Below are 21435 nucleotides of genomic sequence, written 5' to 3' on the forward strand. Positions count from 1 at the left end.
ATCAAGCTATAAATTTATAATGCCATATAGGACAGCTGCATAATTTGCGGGAGCTCTTGCTTGAAGAAGAAGAAGAAGAAGAAGAAGAAGAAGAAGAAGAAGAAGAAGAAGGAGAAGGAGAAGGAGAAGGAGAAGGAGAAGGAGAAGGAGAAGGAGAAGGAGAAGGAGAAGGAGAAGGAGAAGGAGAAGGAGAAGGAGAAGGAGAAGGAGAAGGAGGAGAAGGAGAAGGAGAAGGAGAAGGAGAAGGAGAAGAAGAAGAAGAAGAAGAAGAAGAAGAAGAAGAAGAAGAAGAAGAAGGGGGAGGAGGAGGAGGAGGAGGAGGAGGAGGAGGAGGAGGAGGAGGAGGAGGAGGAGGAGGAGGAGGAAATGTAAAGCTTTTCCCTTAAAATTTTTTTTTATTGATTTCAGAGAGAAAGGGAGAGGGAGAGATAGAGAGATACATCAATGATGAGAATCATTGATTCGCTGCCTCCTGCACGCCCCTTACTGGGAATGGAGCCCAAACCCAGGCATGTGCCCTCACCTGGAATTGAACCATGACCTCGTGGTTCATAGGTCAATGCTCAACCACTGAACCACACCGGCCAGGCTAAAGAGAAAGCCTTAATGGTATATGAATAAACTTACTTAAGAAGAAAAAACAGGAAGAGCCACAAAAAACCCCTTCCTTTAGGATAAATAGTGGCTAGGTTCCATGGTTGGATTCTATGGTTGGTTTTGTGTTGAGTTCTGTGGTTGGGTTCCATGGTTGGGTCCTGTGTCTGGGTTCCATGGCTGGGTCCTGTGGCTGAGTTTCACGCTTGGGTGCTCTGATTGGATTTCATATTGGGTTCTGTGGCTGGGTTTTATGACTAGTTTCTCTGGCTGTGATTCATGGTTGGGTTTGTGCCTGGATTCCACAGCTGGATTCTGTGGCTGAGTTTTGTGTTGGATTCCATGGTTAGGTTTTGTGGCTATGTTCAACAACCTCTACACCTTCTGCTATCTGATTAGGGAAGTTTCTAGTTCAGGTGAAAAGACACTGCAAAGATATTTTGCCATAGTTTGAAGCAATAAATTAATGAAAATACCCACATGCTAGATCTGATTTGAATTGGGTTAAAAATGACCTCTCTTAGAGTGAATGCCTTCACCTCAAAGAAGGAGGCAGGTGCTCTGAGTTTGAGCCTGGAGAAGAGGGAATGGCACAGATACCAGGAGAAGTTACCTGGGGTAGGGGTTTGACCAGGAGGCCAACAGGTTTTGTTAGTGCTTTGGGTAAAAAATGCAGTAGGTTTTGTTGTTCTGCCCTCAACCCTGTTTCCCCCCAATTATATTTGTTACTAGAGGCCCAGTGCATGAAATTTGTGCATGGGTAGGGTCCCTAGTGGCTGCTGGCTGCTGGCTGGGCCCCCCTGGTGGTCAGCACACATCATAACGAGTGATCAAACTCCTGGTTGGTTGAACTCCCAAGGGGACACTTTGCCGATACATAAAATAGAGAGATAATTAATATTCTGCTATAATTTAAGTTTTGTTTATATTATAATGTGTATCAGTATATGAATAATATCCTGTTATTTTTAGAGTGTGAGTTTTCAGAACACAGGATTTTTCAGGAAAACACTGGAATGTTTTATAGAAGCACCTGGTTTGTTGGTTACCTACTCTGTGCCAGGCACTGTTGGGGACACAGCAGTGAGCAACCTGAATGAGAACCCTGCAGTGGGGATGGAGCAAATTGAATTCTGCAAAAACAGCTGAAATACTACCCCTTGTCCCACTGTCTCTTCTTCAGTGTGAACTTGATACCCCTGCACGAGAGCTGAGGTCTAGACCAGGCAGACCTTTGTGTCTACCTCCTAACCAATATGGTGTGGTGGAAGTGACATAATGCATATAGGTCCTAAATGGTGTGCGGCTCCTTCCTGGCTCTCTCGGATCACTCCCCCTTGGAACCAGCCGCCATGATGGGAGGAAGCCCAAACCACATGGAGTGGCCACACATAGGTGTTGCAGTTGACAGCCCAGCTGAGCTTCTAGAGGGCAGCCAGCATCAGCTGCTAGACAGGGGAGCCGTGAAGTCTGCAATAGCTCCCATTCCAGCCTGACTGGAACCACATGAAAAACCATGACCAAGGGTCCACTCAGCCAAGTCCAGTAACCCCCAAAACTGTCAAAGCTAAGTTTTGGAGGATGACATTACACAGCAGTAGATAACCAGAATCAGGTAAACAAACAAAAGAATTTCAATCAGTGGTATGGAAATTCCAAAGTGGAGTGATGTGTCTAAAGGGGGTTGCTTTAGTTGGGGATATCAAAGAGGCCTCTTGGAGATGATATTTGAACTGAGACCTAACGGACAAGAAGGAGTCAGCTATGATAAGAACTAGGAGACAGTGTCCCAGGCAGCAGAAACTGCAAGTGCAAAGGCCCTGAGGTAGGAATGAATAGCAGGAAGGCCAGTGAGGTTGGAGGAGAGAGGGCAAAGGGGCGAGGAGCAGGAAGGTGATGGGGCCTCGTTGGCTGTGGTAACGATGATTGCAGTTGTGTTTTGTTATGCTGGGAGGCCGCAGGAGGGTTTTGAGCAGGGGCAGTATGAGACCCAATGTCTCTCACAGGGTGAGGGTGACAGGTGGGGCTGGGTTTTCCTGGGAGAGCATCAGGGCTGCTTGAGTGGACCCTTGGCATTGTGCCCCTTCTTCCATTTAAAAAAAAGTAGTAATTCTATTCTGAATTGCACTGGTATAAAAATGAATACAATTCAGACTGGATTCATGATTACATATTCACTCATTTTTATTCACTTTTTTCTTCTGACCTTAAATTAAATTCACAACATCTTTATGGGTTCTTAAAAGTATCATGGGTCCTGGACACAGGGCCTAAAGTATAAATCACCTCTGCAGAGCCACTTGGGTGATTGAGATCTAGGTGATGCCAGGGTCTGTGCCCTTGGAGTAACCACAGCAGGACATAGAACTGGACCTGGGGCAGTCAGCTGACAGATCAGCAACTGCAAATCTGCCAAGGGCCACGCTCTAGGGCAGTGGTCCTCAACCTTCCTAATGCCACGACCCTTTAACACAGTTCCTCGTGTTGTGGTGACCCCCAACCATAAAATTATTTTCATTGCTACTGTTATGAATCGTAATGTAAATATCTGATATGCAGGATGTATTTAGGCGACCCCTGTGAAAGGGTCGTTCGACCCCCAAAGGGATCGCAACCCACATGTTGAGAACTGCTGCTCTAGGGGGGTCCCCACTGATGGATGGATAAATGAAATGATTTAGACTCATCCAAACTGAGAGAGGATAGTGGTGGCAGACTGTTGAAAAAAGGTTCTAGGAAAATGGGGAAGTCATTGACCTCTGTGATGCTCAGAGAGAGGAGGCTGGTTGCTGCCATCTGAACTTTCAATTCCAGGAAGGAAGAATTTTGTCAATACCATTCACTGCTGAATTCCCAGCGGGGCCCCTTGCACACAGTAGCTGCTCAATTAATATCTGTTGATGCACTAAATGAATGGACTTACTGTTCCCTGTTCAGGGCCTTGGGCAAAGCTGGTATGAGGTTAAAAGGGACAGATAAGTGAGGGAACTATAAACATGTTAGTGGTCATAGGTCACAGGAAGTGGGATTCTAGACTTGAGTGAAGCCTTCTTCCCCTGGGGTCTCTGTAGGGGTGAAGACCTGGCAATTGCACCCCAACTAACAGGTGATTGCTTTGTGGGCCCTGACATTTTCCTCTGAATTCCTTTCTGTGGTTGTTTGGGAGTGCTGGCCACTGCCTCATCTGCCTTAGTTTCCCTCTGGGAAGCCAGAGACACAGGGGTGGGGGGAAGGCATAAAGCAGGGGTTTTGTGGACACCTCCCAGTGAGAGTTTAGCACTTTCCAGTAACTTGCTGAGGCTGTTTGGCACCCCTTGAATTGACTCTAGGTGAGAAGAGTGACTTCCTGGTGTATTGACATGACAAAGAGGAGGCAGGATTATGTAGGAATTAAAACAGTCCTTGCAATTGGGTGTTTAAGTTTGAATTACATCTCTAGTCTTTTTTTAAAATATATTTTTATTGATTTTAGAGAGGAAGGGAGAGGGAGAGAGAGACAGAAACATCAATGATCAAAAAGAATCATTGACTGGCTGCCCTCTGCACCCGCACCGCACCCCCCCCCCCCGCACCCCCGCCCCGCCGCCCCACTGGGGATCGAGCCTGCAATCCAGGCATGTACCCTGACCAGGAATCGAACCATGACTTCCTGGTTTAAAGGTCAATGATCAACCACTGAACCACGCTGGCCAGGCAACAGCCCTTCTTACCTCATCTGTAAAATGGAGAGGCACAGAGAACCCCAAACAAGAACCACGCCTACGCACATCATAATTAAAATGCCAAAAATTAAAGACAAAGAGAGAATCTTAAAGGCAGCAAGAGAAAAGAAAACTGTTACCTATAAAGGAGCACCATAAGGCTGACACTGGATTTCTCATCAGAAACTCTACAGGCCAGAAGGGAATGGCATGAAGTACTCAAGGTAATGGAAAGCAAGGATCTGAGACCAAAATTACTATATCCAGCAAGGCTATCATTCAAAATAGACTGTCAAATAAAGTGCTTCCCAGACAAAAAAAAAAAAAAAAAAGGCTAAAGGAATTCATCACCACCAAGCCGGCATTACAAGAAATGCTAAAGGGCCCTAACCAGTTTGGCTCAGTGGATAGATCGTCGGCCTACGGACTGAAGGGTCCCAGGTTCGATTCCGGTCAAGGGCATGTACCTGGGTTGCGGGCACATCCCCAGTAAGGGGCGTGCAGGAGGCAGCTGATCAATGTTTCTCTCTCATCGATGTTTCTAGCTCTCTATCCCTCTCCCTTCCTCTCTGTAAAAAATCAATAAAATATATTTTTTTAAAAAAAGAAATGCTGCCAAAACCGGTTTGGCTGAGTGGATAGAGCGTCGGCCTGCGGACTGAAAGGTCCCAGGTTCGATTCCGGTCAAGGGCATGTACCTGGGTTGCGGGCACATCCCCGGTGGGAGATGTGCAGGAAGCAGCTGATCGATGTTTCTCTCTCATCGATGTTTCTAACTCTCTATCTCTCTCCCTTCCTCTCTGTAAAAAATCAATAAAATATATTAAAAAAAAAAAAAAAAAAAAAAAGAAATGCTAAAGGGATTGCTGTAAGGGATTGCTGAGAAGAAACAGAGAGAGAAACCGAGCTATACAGAATTAAAATGGCTATAAATAAGTACCCCTCAATAATAACCCTAAATGTAAATGGATTAAATGCTCCAATCAAAAGGCAAAGGGTAGCTGAATGGATACAAAAACATGACCCAACTATATGCTATGTATAAGAGACCCACCTCAAAACAAAAGACACACACAGGTTGAGAGTGAAGGGATGGAAAAAATTTTTCCATGCAAATGGAAAACAAAAAAAATTTGGAGTAGCAATACTCATATCTGACAAAATAGACTTCAAAATGAAGGCCATCACAAGAGACAACAAAGGTCACTACATAATACTAAAGGGATTGATCCAACAAGAGAATATAACCCTGGTAAGCATAATATGCACCCAATATACTGGTAGGTGCACCTAAATATATTTTAAAAACTTCTAGAGGACTTTAATGGAGAGATTGACAACAATACAGTCATAGTAGGGGACTTAAACACCTCTCTGACTTCACTGGATATTCCAGACAAAAACTTAACAAGAAAACTGAGACTCTAAAGGATACACTGGACCAGATGGACTTAATAGACATTTATAGAACATTTCACCCCAAAGTTGCAGAATATACACTCTTCTCAAGTGCACATGGGTCATTCTCAAAGATAGACCACATGTTAGGACACAACACAAGTCTCTAAAGTTCAAGAAGACTGAAATCATATCAAGCATCTTCTCAGATCACAGTGGAATGAAATTAGAAATCAACTACAGTAAAAACACCCCAAAACATTCAAACACATGGAGGCTAAATAGAATGTTATTAAACAATGAATGGGTTACCAATGAGATCAAGAAAGAAGTAAAAAACTTCCTGGAAACAAAGGAAAATGAACACACAACAACCCCAAATCCCTTTGGCAAACTTACAGCCAACATCATACTCAATTGGCAAAAACTAAAACCATTTCCCCCGAGAACAGGAACAAGACAGGGATGCCTACTTTCACCACTCCTGTTCGACATAGTACTGGAAGTGCTAGCCATAGTGATCAGACAACAAGAAGAAATAATAGGCACCCAAATTGGAAAAGAATAAGTAAAACTGTCATTATTCACAGATGACATGATATTATACATAGAAAACTCCAAAGATTCCATCAAAAAACTACTAGACTTAATAAATGAATTTGGCAATGTAGCAGGATACAAAATTAACACCCAGAAATCTAAGGCTTTTTTATACACCAATAATGAACTCACAGAAAGAGAAACAAACAAACCAAAAAAAAACAACAACAAAAAAAAACCCCAAAACAATCCCATTAACCATTGCACCAAAACAATTAAGATGCCTAGGAATAAACTTAACTAAGAAGGTATAAGATCTGGACTCAGACAGCTGATTCTCACAGCCACTTGGCCTGGAGGTCAAATCGCCCCTAGTATTAACTACAGCAATCAAGGCTTAACTACAAGACTGCGCACAAAGACCACTAGGGGGTGCACCAAGAAAGCATAACAAAATGCGGAGACAAAGAAACAGGACAAAATTGTCAATGGAAGATATAGAGTTCAGAACCACACTTTTAAGGTCTCTTAAGAACTGTTAGAAGCCGCCGATAAACTTAATGAGATCCTTGAGAAATCTAATGAGACCCTCGATGTTGTGATAAAGAACCAACTAGAAATTAAGCATACACCGACTGAAATAAAGAATACTATACAGATTCCCAACAGCAGACCAGAGGAGTGCAAGAATCAAGTCAAAGATTTGAAATGCAAAGAAGCAAAAAACACCCAACCGGAAAAGCAAAATGAAAAAAGAATCCGAAAATACGAAGATAGTGTAAGGAGCCTCTGGGACAGCTTCAAGCGCACCAACATCAGAATTATAGGGGTGCCAAAAGATGAGAGAGAGCAAGATATTGAAAACCTATCTGAAGAAATAATGACAGAAAACTTCCCCCACCTGGTGAAAGAATTAGACTTACAGGTCCAAGAAGCGCAGAGAAGCCCAAACAAAAGGAATCCAAAGAGGACCACACCAAGACACATCATAATTAAAATGCCAAGAGCAAAAGACAAAGAGAGAATCTTAAAAGCAGCAAGAGAAAGAAACTCAGTTACCTACAAGGGAATACCCATACGACTGTCAGCTGATTTCTCAACAGAAACTTGGCAGGCCAGAAGGGAGTGGCAAGAAATATTCAAAGTGATGAATACCAAGAACCTACAACCAAGATTACTTTATCCAGCAAAGCTATCATTCAGAATTGAAGGTCAGATAAAGAGCTTCACAGATAAGGAAAAGCTAAAGGAGTTCATCACCACCAAACCAGGCTTATATGAAATGCTGAAAGGTATCCTTTAAGAAGAGGAAGAAGAAGAAAAAGGTGAAGATACAAATTATGAACAACAAATATGCATCTATCAACAAGTGAATCTAAGAATCAAGTGAATAAATAATCTGATGAACAGAAAAAAAAAGAGATCTGGACTCAGAAAACGACAGGACATTGATAAAAACAGATAGAGGAAGACATAAATAAATGGAAGAATATACCATGTTCATGGATTGGTAGAATCAACATCATTAAAATGTCCATATTACCTAAACCAATCTATAGATTCAATGCAATCCCCAATAAGACACCAATGGATGCCAAACCGGTTTGGCTCAGTGGATAGAGCATCGGCCTGCGGACTGAAAGGTCCCAGGTTCGATTCTGGTCAAGAGCATATACCTTGGTTGTGGGCACATCCCCAGTAGGAGGTGTGCAGGAGGCGGCTGGTCGATGTTTCTCTCTCATCGATGTTTCTAACTCTCTATCCCTCTCCCTTCCTCCCTGTAAAAAAGTCAATAAAATATATTTTTTAAAAAAAAGACACCAATGGAATATTCACAGACCTAGAACAAACTCTCCAAAAATTCATCTGGAATAAAAAAGACCCCAAATAGCTGCAGCAATCCTGAGAAAGAACAACAAAGTTGGAGGGATCACAATACCAGATATCAAGCTATATTAAAAAGCCACTGTTCTCAAAACGGCCTGGTATTGGCTCAAGAACAGACATATAGGCCAATGGGACAGAACAGAGAACCCAAAAATTGACCCAAGCCATTATGCTCAATTGATATTTGACAAAGGAGGCATGAGCATACAATGGAGTCGAGATAGTCTCTTCAATAAATGATGTTGGGAAAATTGGACAGATACATGCAAAAAAAATGAAGTTAGACTACCAACTTACACCATACACAAGAAAAACTCAAAGTGCATAAAGGACTTAAACGTAAGACAGAAAATCATAAAAATCTTAGAAAAAGCCATAGGCAGCAAAATATCAGATATATGTCGTAGCAATATCTTTACCGATACAGCTTCTAGGGCAATAGAAACTAAAGAGAAAATAAACAAATGGGCTACATCAAAATAAAAAGCTGCACAGCGAAAGAAACCATCAATAAAACAACAACAACAAAAAAACACTGCACGGGAGAACATATTTGCCAATGTTTTCTCTGATAAGGGTTTAATCTCCAAAATTTACAGGGAACTCATACAACTTAACAAAAGGAAGATAAACAATCCAATCAAAAAAAGGGCAAAGGACTTAAATAGACACTTTTCAAAAGAGGACATACAGAAGGTCAAGAGACATATAAAAACATGCTCAAAGTCACTAATCATCTGAGGGATGCAGATCAAAACGACAATGAGGTACCATCTCACACCTGTCAGAATGGCTATCATCAGCATATCGACAAATGACAAGTGCTGGAGAGGATGCGGAGAAAAGGGAACCCTCATGCACTGCTGGTGGGAATGCAAACTGGTGCTACCACTGTGGAAAACAGTATGGAGTTTCCTCAAAAAACTAAAAATGGAACACCCATTTGACCCAGTAATCCCACTTCTAGGAATATATCCCAAGAAATCAGAAACCCCAATCAGAAAGAATATATGCACCCCTATGTTCATAGCAGCACAATTTACAATAGCTAAGATTTGGAAACAGCCTAAGTGCCCATCAGCAAATGAGTGAATTAAAAAACTGTGGTGCATCTACACAATGGAATACTATGCTGCTGTAAAAAAGGAGTTCTTACCGTTTGCAACAGCATGAAGGGAACTGGAGAGCATTATGCTAGGTGAAATAAGCCAGTCAGAGAAAGATAAATATCACAAGATCTCACTCATTTGTGGAATATAATGAACAACATAAACTGATGAACAAAAGTAGAGCCAGAAGAAAAAAAATTTTTAGAATATAATAAAAGTAATCCTGTTATTTGCAGATTTTCAATATTTCCTACAACTTTTATGATATCATACTACGTTAGTACAGTTTTGGTAGTATTATTATACTTAAAATCCTTTTTTTTCTTGAAATATTAATGTTTATTGTATGTAATATTAATATATTTAAGATCGTTTTTCTTGAATAATTGGTGTTTATTGCATGTAACATTATTATATTTAAAATAGTTTTTCTTGAGATATTAATGTTTATTGCATGTAACTTTATTATATTTAAAGTCATTTTTCTTGAAGTATAAAAATAAAATAGTGTCTGGCACATGAGCACCCTGTGACAATTGTCACTGTTGTTATTTTTACTGGGCAAGAGGTTAGGATATGCCCTGTGTTTGGTAAATGGTCAATAAATGCAATAAGTGCTACTTCCCCTCTTCCTGCTCCCCCTTTCTGATTGTCTCCATGCAGCTCCTGCCCCATGGTGGTCTGGAGTTCCAAGTTCAAGGTCTTGAAACCAGGCAACCAAGGGATCCGGGCTGCCTGTCACTACCAGAGCCAATTAAGCAGAGACAGAGTTGAATCACATAGGAGCATTTACTCCAATAATGCTGGCAGTTCTGCCTCTCCCCATAAACTAGCTGCTTATATTATGTAGAAGAAAAAGATTATACAGGAAAGTAGGAATTACAGGCATGGGGAAGTAGGTCCGGTATACTGGCTACAGGTTACAGGCAATGTGGGTTGGGGGGTGGGTCGCAGAGGGTGCCTCCAAGGCCAGACTGTTTCAGCAATGAGGTTGTTCATCTTTCCATGAAGATAGGCAGTTCTCGGAAAAGGAGAAGGAACTGCATTCCAGGGTTAACTCCCATGTCCCGGGGCGTACAACTCTCAGCCAAGTTAGAATGTGCTTTCTTTGATCAGAACAGAATAAGCATGGTTAACGGAGCATAATTAATATTTCTTATAACTATAGCTAGTTCCCGTTATTCTATTTCTGGCCCTAACAGTCTGAATTGGTCTTCCAGTCTCATCTGCCCAGCAAAGCTGCTGGACGGCCTCCTCTGCCTGGATGCTGAGGGTGGCCATGCAGCCGGCATGCGGAGGAAGTGGGGACAAGCACCAGCCAGATGTCCCCCTTGCAGTTAGGCCGAGCCTCCCCCATACTCCTTCCTCTTGGCCTCGCCCACAGAGGCTGTCACCCATGGGCACTGCATTTCCAGCTCAAAAGACACAGTGGGCTTCCAGCTCATGTCTTCCAGGACACCTGGACCCCTCCCATCCAGCCTAGCACCTCCCTCCAAATCTGCTGGCACCCTGTGCTGCCCACCAGTCAGCACAGCCAGAGAGGGACATCGTGCTAGGTGCACAGTCCAGCCGCACGTGAGACCTCCCTCCCGTCTCCCTCTCCTCCTTCCCCTGGTCCTACCAGTGCCAAGGGCCCTCGTTGTGGAGACAGGGCTTGGGCCTTTCTGTTCCCCCTGACACCTCCCACAATGTGGCCCTGTGACCCCTGTGATTGCAAACCAGAGCATGGCACTCTCTGTAAAAACCTGATAGTGGTCCCATGAAGTCTGAGCCTGGATCCCACAGGCCTGAGTGGACAGTCTGCTTCACACGGCCCTCAGGTCACACTGGGCTTTCTGCTTCAATGGAGCCCTGTCTCCCTGGCACCCCCATCCCTGCCCAACTGCCCCTTCAGCTGAGGGACATTCCATCCTTGAGAAGGTCACCCCTACCTCATACCCACGTCCTGAACATTCTGTTCCCCACACCCCCCATCACTCACCCAGCACACTGCCACGGAATGACAAACGGGCCTCCTCATGACCTTTGGATCACTGGTCGCAGAGAAAAGGCCCTCCAAAACACAGGCACCAAAACCCAGAGGAGAAAATGAGAGGGTCGGTTGGAAGGAGCTATGTCTTTCAAAAACAGTGTCCAAATTATGCCAAAGAATTCATTCTGCTTTATAGTGAACAAGATGAGGGCTATAATGGAAATTACAGGCTAATTCTCTAAACAAAAAAAGAAATGAATTCACTTGGTTTTTTGGAGGGGGAATTTTTGCCCCTAAAATTTTATATTTAATTATTCACATGCTATATTTCAATAGGGTTCTGACACCACACAGTCATTTAGGGGGAGAGGAACAGATGCACACACACAAAGAAAATAAACAAAAAGTGCTTGGAGGGTATTTTAGATCAAAGGATGTCCCGTTGAAAGATCAGTTAAAGTCCTCACGCCTAGTATTTGGAAATGTGATCATATTTGGAAATACAGCAGGTCCTTGAATAAAGTCGTGTCAGTCATTTTGTTATAACCTTGATGAGAATGGAACTCTTGCTTATATCAATTAGCTTTTGATAAAATTAGTTTTGTTATAAATCATTTTGCTTAAAGTCATAGAACTTATTGCATTGAGGAGTTTACTATAGGGTCTTTGCAGATGAAAGCAAGTTAAGATGAGGTCACCCAGGAGTAGAATGGGCCCTAACCGAATGGCTGGTGACCTTATAAGATAAATTTGGACACAGAGACGGAAGATGGCCATGTGGGTATAGACCTAGAAATCGGAGGGATGTGTTTTAGAAGCCAAAGAATGCCAAGGAGTGCCAGCAGCACCAGAAGCTGGAAAGGGGCAGGAAAGTCTTCCCTAGAGCCTTTGGAGGGAGCATGGACCTGCCAACTCCTTGATTTTGAATTTTGAACTCTCAGAACTGGGAGAGAATAAATTTCTGTTGTTAAGCCACCCAATTTGTGGGACTTGGTTCTGGTGGCTCCGGAAACCATACATATGTCCTGGTCTGCCTCATGTGATGTTCTGGTCTCTCCCCCTGGAGCACCCCCTCCTTCTTCACCAGTGGCCATTCTCCCCATGATCAATTATTCTTTGGACTGACCACCAAGTCTTCCTTTGTCAATAACTCTTAGGCATTTTCGTTTCCTCTCCACAGTCACTTCCTTCCACCACATAAAATCCCACCAAGTTGCAAGATTTGTCCTATCATTGTGTCAGCATTATTTTTATGGATTATCTACAGCATTCCACAACCAGAGAACAGCTGATTTAAAAAAAATCACATGCCAGGGTGCAGTTGGCACTGTAAAACTTGGAGGACTGTTTTTCTTAATCATCAATGTAGTAGTAAGCAGTTTCCATGTTGTAAAACCCTAATTTCTCTCCACACTCAGAACTACCCTCCTTGCAGCTGTGACATCCCTAGGGACCTTCCCAGAACTGCACATCAAAAAGATGAATGATGCAATAAATGCTTTTGGGACAACTAGGGAAGTAAAAGGGAAATCCATAGCTCACAATTGATCTCAGTATAAATTTCTAACAGATCAAAGTATCACATGTGCAAAATAAAATCATAAAAATGCTAGGGAAAAAAACCACATGGGGGCCTTTTAAAAATAACAATTTGAGCCCTGACCAATGTGGCTCAGTTAGTTGAAGTGTTGTCCCATGCACCGAAGGATCAAGGGTTCGATTCCCAGTCAGGGCACATATCCAGGTTGTGGGTTAGATCTCCCGTGGGGAGCATATAGGAGGCAACTGATCAATGTTTCTCTCTCTCCCTTTCCCTTCCTCTCTCTACACTCAATTTTTTTAAAAAGAGCTTCTCTGTGTATTTTACCATCGTTTTTTAAAAAGAGCCTCTATAAATAAATTTTGAGAAGTCTGACAGCTAAAAAAATTTCCCAGGAAAATAATAGTGATCCATCTTTTTTTAAAGAGTGAGAGATGCTCAGCTTCATCCTGTTGTGCAAAGAGCCAAGGTCCAGAAGGCTTCAGTGTATAGTGGAACCTCGGTTCTCAAACTTAATTCGTTTGGCAGGCTGTTCAAAAACCAAATCATTTTTCCCATTAGAAATAATATACATTTTTTTTTAACATATTTTATTGATTTTTTACAGAGAGGAAGGGAGAGAGATAGAGAGTCAGAAACATCGATGAGAGAGAAACATCGACCAGCCGCCTCCTGCACATCCCCCACCGGGGATGTGCCCGCAACCCAGGTACATGCCCTTGACCGGAATCGAACCTGGGACCCTTCAGTCCGTAGGCCGACGCTCTATCCACTGAGCCAAACCGGTTTTGGCAGAAATAATATACATTTAATTAATCCATTCCAGACCCTCAAATAATTCCCTGTTCTAACCTTTCTTATACATGGTACATGTCTAATGTACTGTTTAATCTCTAAATAAACACTTTAACAAAAGGATGTGAAATGAAATTTTAACAAAAAGGAAATGAAATATATGGTAAAAAATGAAAATTTAATAATAATAAGCAGCAACCAAAGAAAAAAAACCCACAAAAATATTCACAGCACAATTTTCTGATGTTAACAATATGGGGTTTAGTGGTAAACTAACTCATACTGGCACATTCTCTCCTTTGTTCGTTGCCTGAGAGACACATGACTGGTCATACAGGTATCAGCATAAAAGGGTTGTCAGGTTGAGAAGTGAATTGTTCAAGATGGGAGACAGTAGAGAACTGAGGTTTGACTGTTATTTCTTGCTGATAAAAAAAAACAACCCTCAGAGGACTGGCTGCAAAAGACATGAGTCTATTAGGACCTACATGCGCAGGAGAGGAGGGGAGGGCAGCCTACTGGTGAAGTCTCTGCAACACAGACTTTCTCGCTACAGGATTATACAGAGTACAAAAAACAAAGTGACCAGAGTAATAATGTTTACAATCCAGGCTCACATCCAGAAACAGTTTCTTTTTGGTGATTTCTTGAATGAGGAGCTGGCCAGGCTCCCAAGGTTCCACAGGACACTCACAGACAGCCTTCATTATTCAGCATGCTCAAAGGGTGGGCGGGGGAGTTGGAACCTGGGAAGGGGCCTATGTTCTCACATATTCACATATCACACACTCCACCCCAACATGGGTACCATTCTTCTCCAGTCCATATAATCTGCCCATTACCTCTTCCACAAACCTTGGAGAGGGACAAAAATGGGTGAGGCATTGTATCTATATACCACAGCAACAATATACAGCAAAAGAATAACAGAATTATACATATCAGTATCAGAGTATATAAAGCTGATCATCAGCCCCCAAACAAGTTTCCAAACCATGTTGAGATAGGATCACTGACTGGATTTGTTTTCCAAAACAGCCCAGCAGTAGAAGAGGGGGGAATCTCCAAATATACCCAAAAATCCAAAACATTGGACCGGAGATCCACTTCTTCAACCCACCTCACAAAGCTGTCAGCCTGCACTAAACTAAGGAGAATAAGACAAATGTTTAGCAGGCATCAACAGAGGCATATCAGCACCAGTGGGTAGTATACAGACTGTTGCTCTGTCCTGTTTATCCTTGTTCAGGTGGTCTCCCTGGTCTCCTATACCCTAACTTTTACTGGTGACATCCCCTGGCCTAGAGTGCGAGCTGTGAGAGGGAAAGTCTGAATCTGCCAGATGGAAATAATTAAGGTACCGACTCAAATAAGTTTCTTAGGGTTATTTACTTGAATAGTAGTTGGCCATTTACCAGTTACTGTAGGTTGTATAAGCAAGTCCTGGGAAGACTCTCCCCCCATGGGGCTGCGAGAGTGCACCAAAGGGTACAAGTTTGAGTTTCCCAAGGCCAGGCTAATACCTTAGCTCCATAGTGTATGTCCTGGGTGCTGGCACAACAGGTTATTCTTCATTCCCCAGGAAGGTCTTACCTCAGGATCCATTATTCAAACTTGCACTTTCAGTAGAGATGCCCATGTCTACTGCAGCATCTGGAATGCTACAGGTCAAGCTGGTAGGGCCTTTTTATTTACTTATGTTAATCCTCACCCAAGGATATTTTCCCATTGATTTTTAGAGAGACTGATAGGGAGGGGGAGAGACAGAGAGAAAAAACATTGATGTGAGAGAGACACATCAATTGGTGTGTGGCCTCATGCATGCTCCGTGACCAGGGCTGAGGACCAAGGTTGAGATTTGAGCCTGCAACCAAGGTACACTGTGGAGGTCAGTTCTCTCAGGCAGACAATTGCTATCCTGGTGGTATTTGGCTTGGGATAAGACAGTTGACCCACCCTATTGGAAAACACCTTGCACCTTGGTGTGGAGTTGGTGAGGCCCATTAAGAGACTGATAATAACAATTAGCCTCCAGGCAGAAGCAACTGCCCCACCCTATTCAAAAAACTCTCACCACACCTGTGGAAAATTACCTGAAGGCTATTCAAGACTAAATCCAGCTCAGCCCACATGGCACAGTGGTTGAGCATCAACCTCTGAACCAGGAGATCATGGTTCAATTCCCAGTTAGGGAACATTCCTGGGTTGTGGGCTCGTCCACAGTGTGGGGCATACAAGTGGCAGCTGATCAGTGCTTCTCTCTCATCATTGGTGTTTCTATCTCTCCCTCTTCCTTCCTTTTTGATATCAATAACAATTTATTAAAAAAAAAAAAAAAAAGACTGAATCCAACCAGTCTTCAGGCAGAGGCAGGTCTCTGGACACTTGGAGTCTTTGCCTGATCTAATTAGTCCAAAACATCTTTTGACACTATCCTGCACTAGATATTGAGAGGTGCAGATCTACCTAATACATAGTCACAAACCCTAACAGGCAGCCAAAATGAGGAGACAAAAAAAATCCCCAAATGAAAGAACAAGAGAATTCTCCAGAAGAGAAGATAAATGAAATGGAGATAAGAAATTTATCTGATATAGCATTCAGAATAATGATAGTAAACATGTGCAACAGCATGAGAAAAGGTGTAGTAACTATGAAAACAGAACAGTCAAAAATAAAGAATTACATAGCACAAATAAAGTAATACATAGCAGATTATGAGATTAAAGGATTTAATCAGTGACTTAGAAGACAGGGTAGAAAAAAATTAGTTGATCATAGAGCCATAAAGAAAAACCAATTAAAAAACAGGAGGACAGGTTAAGAAAGTTGTGGGACAACATGAAATATAACAATATTTGCATAGTAAATGTACCAGAAGAGGAAGAAAGGTAGAAAGAGATAGAGAAAGTTTTTGAAGAAATCATTGCAGAAAACTTCCCTAACCTGATGAAGGAAAACGTCACACAAGTTCAGGATGTACAGAGAACCCCAAGCAAGATGGACCTAAAGAGGCCCACTCCCACACACATCATAATTAAAATGCCAAAAATTAAAGACAAAGAAAGAATCTTAAAGGAAGCAAGAGAAAAGCAAATGGTTAATTACATAGGAGCTCCCATAAGGCTGACACAGGATTTCTCATCAGAAACTCAAAAAGCCAGAATGGAATGGCATGAAGTATTTAAGGTAATGGAAAGCAAGGATATGAGACCAAGATTACTATATCTAGCAAGGCTGTCATTCAAAATAGACAGTGAAATAAGACAGTGAAAAAAAGGCTAAAGAAGTTCATCACTTGAGAGCATGAGTGGGGGGAGGTGTGATGGGGGGATGAGGTCACATATGTAATACCTTAATCAATAAAGAAATTAAAGATTGAAGAAAAAACGAAGTTCATCACTGCCAAGCCAGTACTACAAGAAATGCTAAAGGGAATGCTGTAATGAGAAGAAAAAATAGAGAAAAAATGTAGGCATACAGAATTAAAATGGCAATAAACAAGTACCTATCAATAATAACCTTAAATGTAAATGTAAATGGATTAAATGCTCCAATCAATAGACATAGGGTAGCTGAATGGATACAAAAACATGACCCAACTATATGCTGTCTACAAGAGACCCACCTCAGAACAAAAGACACACACAGGATGAGAGTGAAAGGGTGGAAAATGTTTCCATGTAAACCCCCAAAAAAAAGCTGGGGTAGCAACTCATATCCGACAAAATAGGCCATCACAAGAGACAACAAGAGGCTACCACCCTGGTAAACATATATGCACCCAATATAGGAGCACCAAGTATATAAAAAATACTTCGAGTGACTTTAAGGGAGAGATTGACAACAATACAGTCATAGTAGGGGACTTTAACACCCTGCTAACTGCACTGGATAGATCTTCCAGACAAAAATTTAACAAGTAAACTGTGACTCTAAAAGACACACTGGATTAAATGGATTTAATTGACATTTATAGAACATTTCACCCCAAAGGTGCAGAATATACATTCTTCTCAAGTGCACATGGGTCATTCTCAAAAATAGATCACATGTTAGGACACAAAACAAGTCTCTACAAATTCAAGAAAATTGAAATCATATCAAACATCTTCTCAAATCACAGTAGAATGAAATTAGAAATCAACTACAGTAAAAAAAAAAAAAAAAAAACACCCAAAAACATTCAAATACCTGGAAGCAAAATAGCATGTCATTACTGGTAAACAATGAATGGGTTACCAATGAGATCAAGAAAGAAATAAAAAAAAAACTTCCTAGAAACAAATGAACACACAACAACCTCAAATCTCTGGGACACAGCAAAAGCAGTCCTGAGAGGGAAGTTCATAGTACTATAGGCATACCTCAAAAAACAAGAAAAATTAATAATGAACTATTTAACCTTACAACTTAAAGAATTAGAAAGAGAACAATAGGAAAAGCCCAGAGTAAGTAGAAGGAAGGAAATAAAGATTACAGCAGAAATAAATGACAGAGACTTAAAAAAAAATACAATAAAATAAAATAAATAAAACTAAGAGCTGGTTTTTTGAAAGGATAAACAAGATTGATGAACCATTAGCCACACTCATCAAGAGTGACTCGTCAACAAGTATGTGGAGCAGCCTCCCTTGCAGACAGAGATGCAGATCTTTGTGAAGACCCTGACTAGCAAGACCATCACCCTTGAGGTTGAGCTTAGTGACACCATTGAGAATGTCAACGCTAAAATCAAAGACAAGGATGGCATCCTGACTGACCAATACCATCTGACTTTTGTGAGCAAACAGCTAGAGGATGGCCACACTCTCTCAGACTACAATACTCAGAAAGAGTCCATCCTGCACTAGGTGCTTCATCTGAGGGGTGGCATCATCAAACCCTCCCTCCACCAACTCACACAAAAGTATAGCTGCAACAAGCTGATCTGCCACAAGTGTTACACCCACCTGCACCCCCACGCTGTCAACTGCCTCAAGAAGAAGTGCGGCCACACCAACAACCTGCACCCCAAGAAGAAGGCTAAATAAAGCCCCTCCACTAACTCCTTGGGTCCACAGGGCAGCCTGAACCTATCTGAACCCTGTGACCCTGGGGCCTCAATAAGGTTTCTCTTTTGTTGACAGGAGCAGTAGAAGAAGAAGAAGAAGAAGAAGAAGAAGAAGAAGAAGAAGAAGAAGAAGAAGAAGAAGAAGAAGAAGAAGGAGGAGGAGGAGGAGGAGGAGGAGGAGGAGGAGGAGGAGGAGGAGGAGGAGGAGGAGGAGGAGGAGGAGAATAATTAGAAGAAGAAGAAGGAGGAGGAGGAGGAGGAGGAGGAGGAGAATAATTAGAAGAAGAAGAAGAAAAAAAGAAACAAAGTGAGAGGACCCAAATAAATAAAATAAGAAACGAAGGCAGAGAAGTAACCACTGACACCACAAAAATATAAAGGATTGTAAGAAAATACTACAAAAAACTATATGCCAACAAGCTGGACAATGTGGATAAAATGGAAAAATTCCTAGAAAAATACAATCTCCCAAAACTAAATCAGGAAGAATCAGAAAACCTGAATAAGCTTATAATAACTGTGGAAATAGAAGCAGTGACTAAAAAAACCCAAAACAAACAAAAACAAAACAAAACAAACAAAAAAATACCTCCCAGCAAACAAAAGCTCGGGTCTGGATGGCTTCACAGGGGAGTTTTACCAAACATTCAAAGAAGAACTAACACCTATATCCTCAAACTATTACAAAAAATCCAAGAGGAAAGAACACTTCTAAGTTCTTTTTATGAGGCCAGCATTATCTTAATTCCAAAACCAGATATAGACACTACAAAGAAAGAGAATTACAGGCCAATATCCCTGATGAACATAGTTGCTAAAATCCTCAACAAAATATTAGCAAATCACATCCAGCAATATATTAAAAGGATCATTCACCATGTCCAAGTGAGATTTATTCCAGGCTCATGGCTGGTGAACACAGTGGCAGTGGCAGGAGCCTCTCCCACCTCTGCAGTAGCAGCACTAAGGATGACCACCTACCGGCTTATGCCATCAGTTAGACATCCCCCAAGGGCTCCCGAACTATGAGAGGGCACAGGCCAGGCTGAGGAACCCTCCCCCCAGTGCCTGAATTTCGTGCACCAGGCCTCTAGTATCAAAATTAAAAGCTTCTGCACAACAACAAAAATCAACAAAATGAAAAAGAATGCCACTAAATGGGAGAACATATTTGGCAATGATACATCTGATAAGGGGTTAATAACCAAAATATATAAGACTAGAGGCCTGGTGCATGAAATTTGTGCAGGGGGGGGGTGTCCCTCAGCCCAGCCTGCACCCTCTCCAATCTGGGACCCCTCAAGGGATATCCGACTGCCCATTTACTCTCACAGTCCAGGACTGCTGGCTCCCAACCGCTCGCCTGTCTGCCTGATCACCACCTAACCACTCCCCTGCCAGCCTGATCAATGCCTAACTACTCCCCTGTTGGCCCGATTGCCCCTAACTGCCCTTCCCTGCTGGCCTTGCCACCCCTAACTGCCCTCCCCAGCCAGCCTGGTCACCCCCCAACTGCCCTCCCCTGCAGGCCTGGGTCCCCCCCCAACTGCCCTCCCCTGCCAGCCTGGTCACCCCCCAACTGCCCTCCTCTGCAGGCCTGGGTCCTCCCCCAACTGCCCTCCCCTGCTGGTCTGATTGCCCACAACTGTGCTCCCCTACTGACCATCTTGTGTCCACATGGGAGCGGCCATCTTGTGTGTTAGAATGATGGTCAATTTGCATATTACCTCTTTATTATATAGGATACTCATACAACTTAACAAAAGGAAGACAAACAATCCAATCAAAAACTGGGCAAAAAAAAAAAAAAAATGGGCAAAAGGCCCTGGCCGGTTTGGCTCAGTGGATAGAGCATCGGCCTGTGGACTCAAGGGTCCCAGGTTCGATTCCAGTCAAGGTCATGTACCTTGGTTGTGGGCAAAATGACCTAAATAGATACTTCTCCAAAGTGGACATACAGATGGCCAAGAGACATGAAAAAATGCTCAAAGTCATTGATCATCAGAGAGATGCAAATTAAAATGACAATGAGGTATCACTTCACACCTATCAGAATGGCTACCATCAATAAATCAACAAATGACAAGTGCTGGTGAGGATGTGGAGAAAAGGGAGCTCTAGTACACTGCTGGTGGGAATGCAGACTGGGACAGTTATTATAGGAAACAGTATGGAGTTTCCTAAAAACACTAAATATGAAACTGCCATTTGACCCCATGATCATACTTCTAGGAATGTCTCCTAAGAAACCCAACACACCAATCAGAATGAATGTATGCACCCCTATGTTCATAGCAGCATGATTGACAATTGCTAAGATCTGGAAACAGCCCAAGTGCCCATCAGTAGATGAGTGAATAAAAGAACTGTGGTACATTTATACCAAGGAATACTATGCAGCAGTAGAAGTTAACAATTTGTTACCCTTTGAGACAGCATGGAGGGACCTGGAGAGTATCATGCTAAGTGAAATAAGTCAGTCAGAGAAAGACAAGTATTACATGATCACATTCATATGTGGAATCTAATTAACAAAATAAACTGATGATGGGAGTGGATCCAGAGACAAGGCAGGGAAGGAAAGATGGGAGGGAGGGTATCAACCAAAGAACTTGTATGCATATATGTGTAACCCACAGACAATAAGGGTGGTGAAGGTCTGAGGCCGAGGGGGAGGAGTGCAGGAGCAGGCTAGAAGGGGTTATTGGGGGGGAGGGGGGAAGAGGACACATGTAATACTTTCAACAATAAAGATTTTTTTAAAAAAAGAACAGAGACATGAGCTGAACCAATGGTGCAAAATATCTGGACACTAGTCCTATTTCTGGGCCTGATGAAGACAAGAT

The 21435-nt window shown here is 42.4% G+C and overlaps 1 protein-coding gene and 1 pseudogene across 1 annotated transcript in view; one reads left to right on the top strand and one right to left on the bottom strand.

The window, feature by feature from the left end:
* The window catches only part of FBN3 (fibrillin 3), a 59499-nt gene extending 48825 nt beyond the window's left edge, over positions 1-10674 (bottom strand). Inside the window, 1 exon segment of the mRNA XM_059695435.1 lies at positions 10589-10674. Within this exon segment, the coding sequence (XP_059551418.1) occupies positions 10589-10674 (86 nt within the window).
* A 7508-nt stretch (positions 10675-18182) lies between these two features.
* LOC132234686 (ubiquitin-ribosomal protein eL40 fusion protein-like) lies at positions 18183-18569 on the top strand (annotated as a pseudogene).
* Positions 18570-21435: the final 2866 nt, after the last annotated feature.

The sequence above is a fragment of the Myotis daubentonii genome, chromosome 5 (assembly GCF_963259705.1).
Source record: "Myotis daubentonii chromosome 5, mMyoDau2.1, whole genome shotgun sequence".
In the NCBI taxonomy this organism is placed as follows: Eukaryota; Metazoa; Chordata; class Mammalia; order Chiroptera; family Vespertilionidae; genus Myotis; species Myotis daubentonii.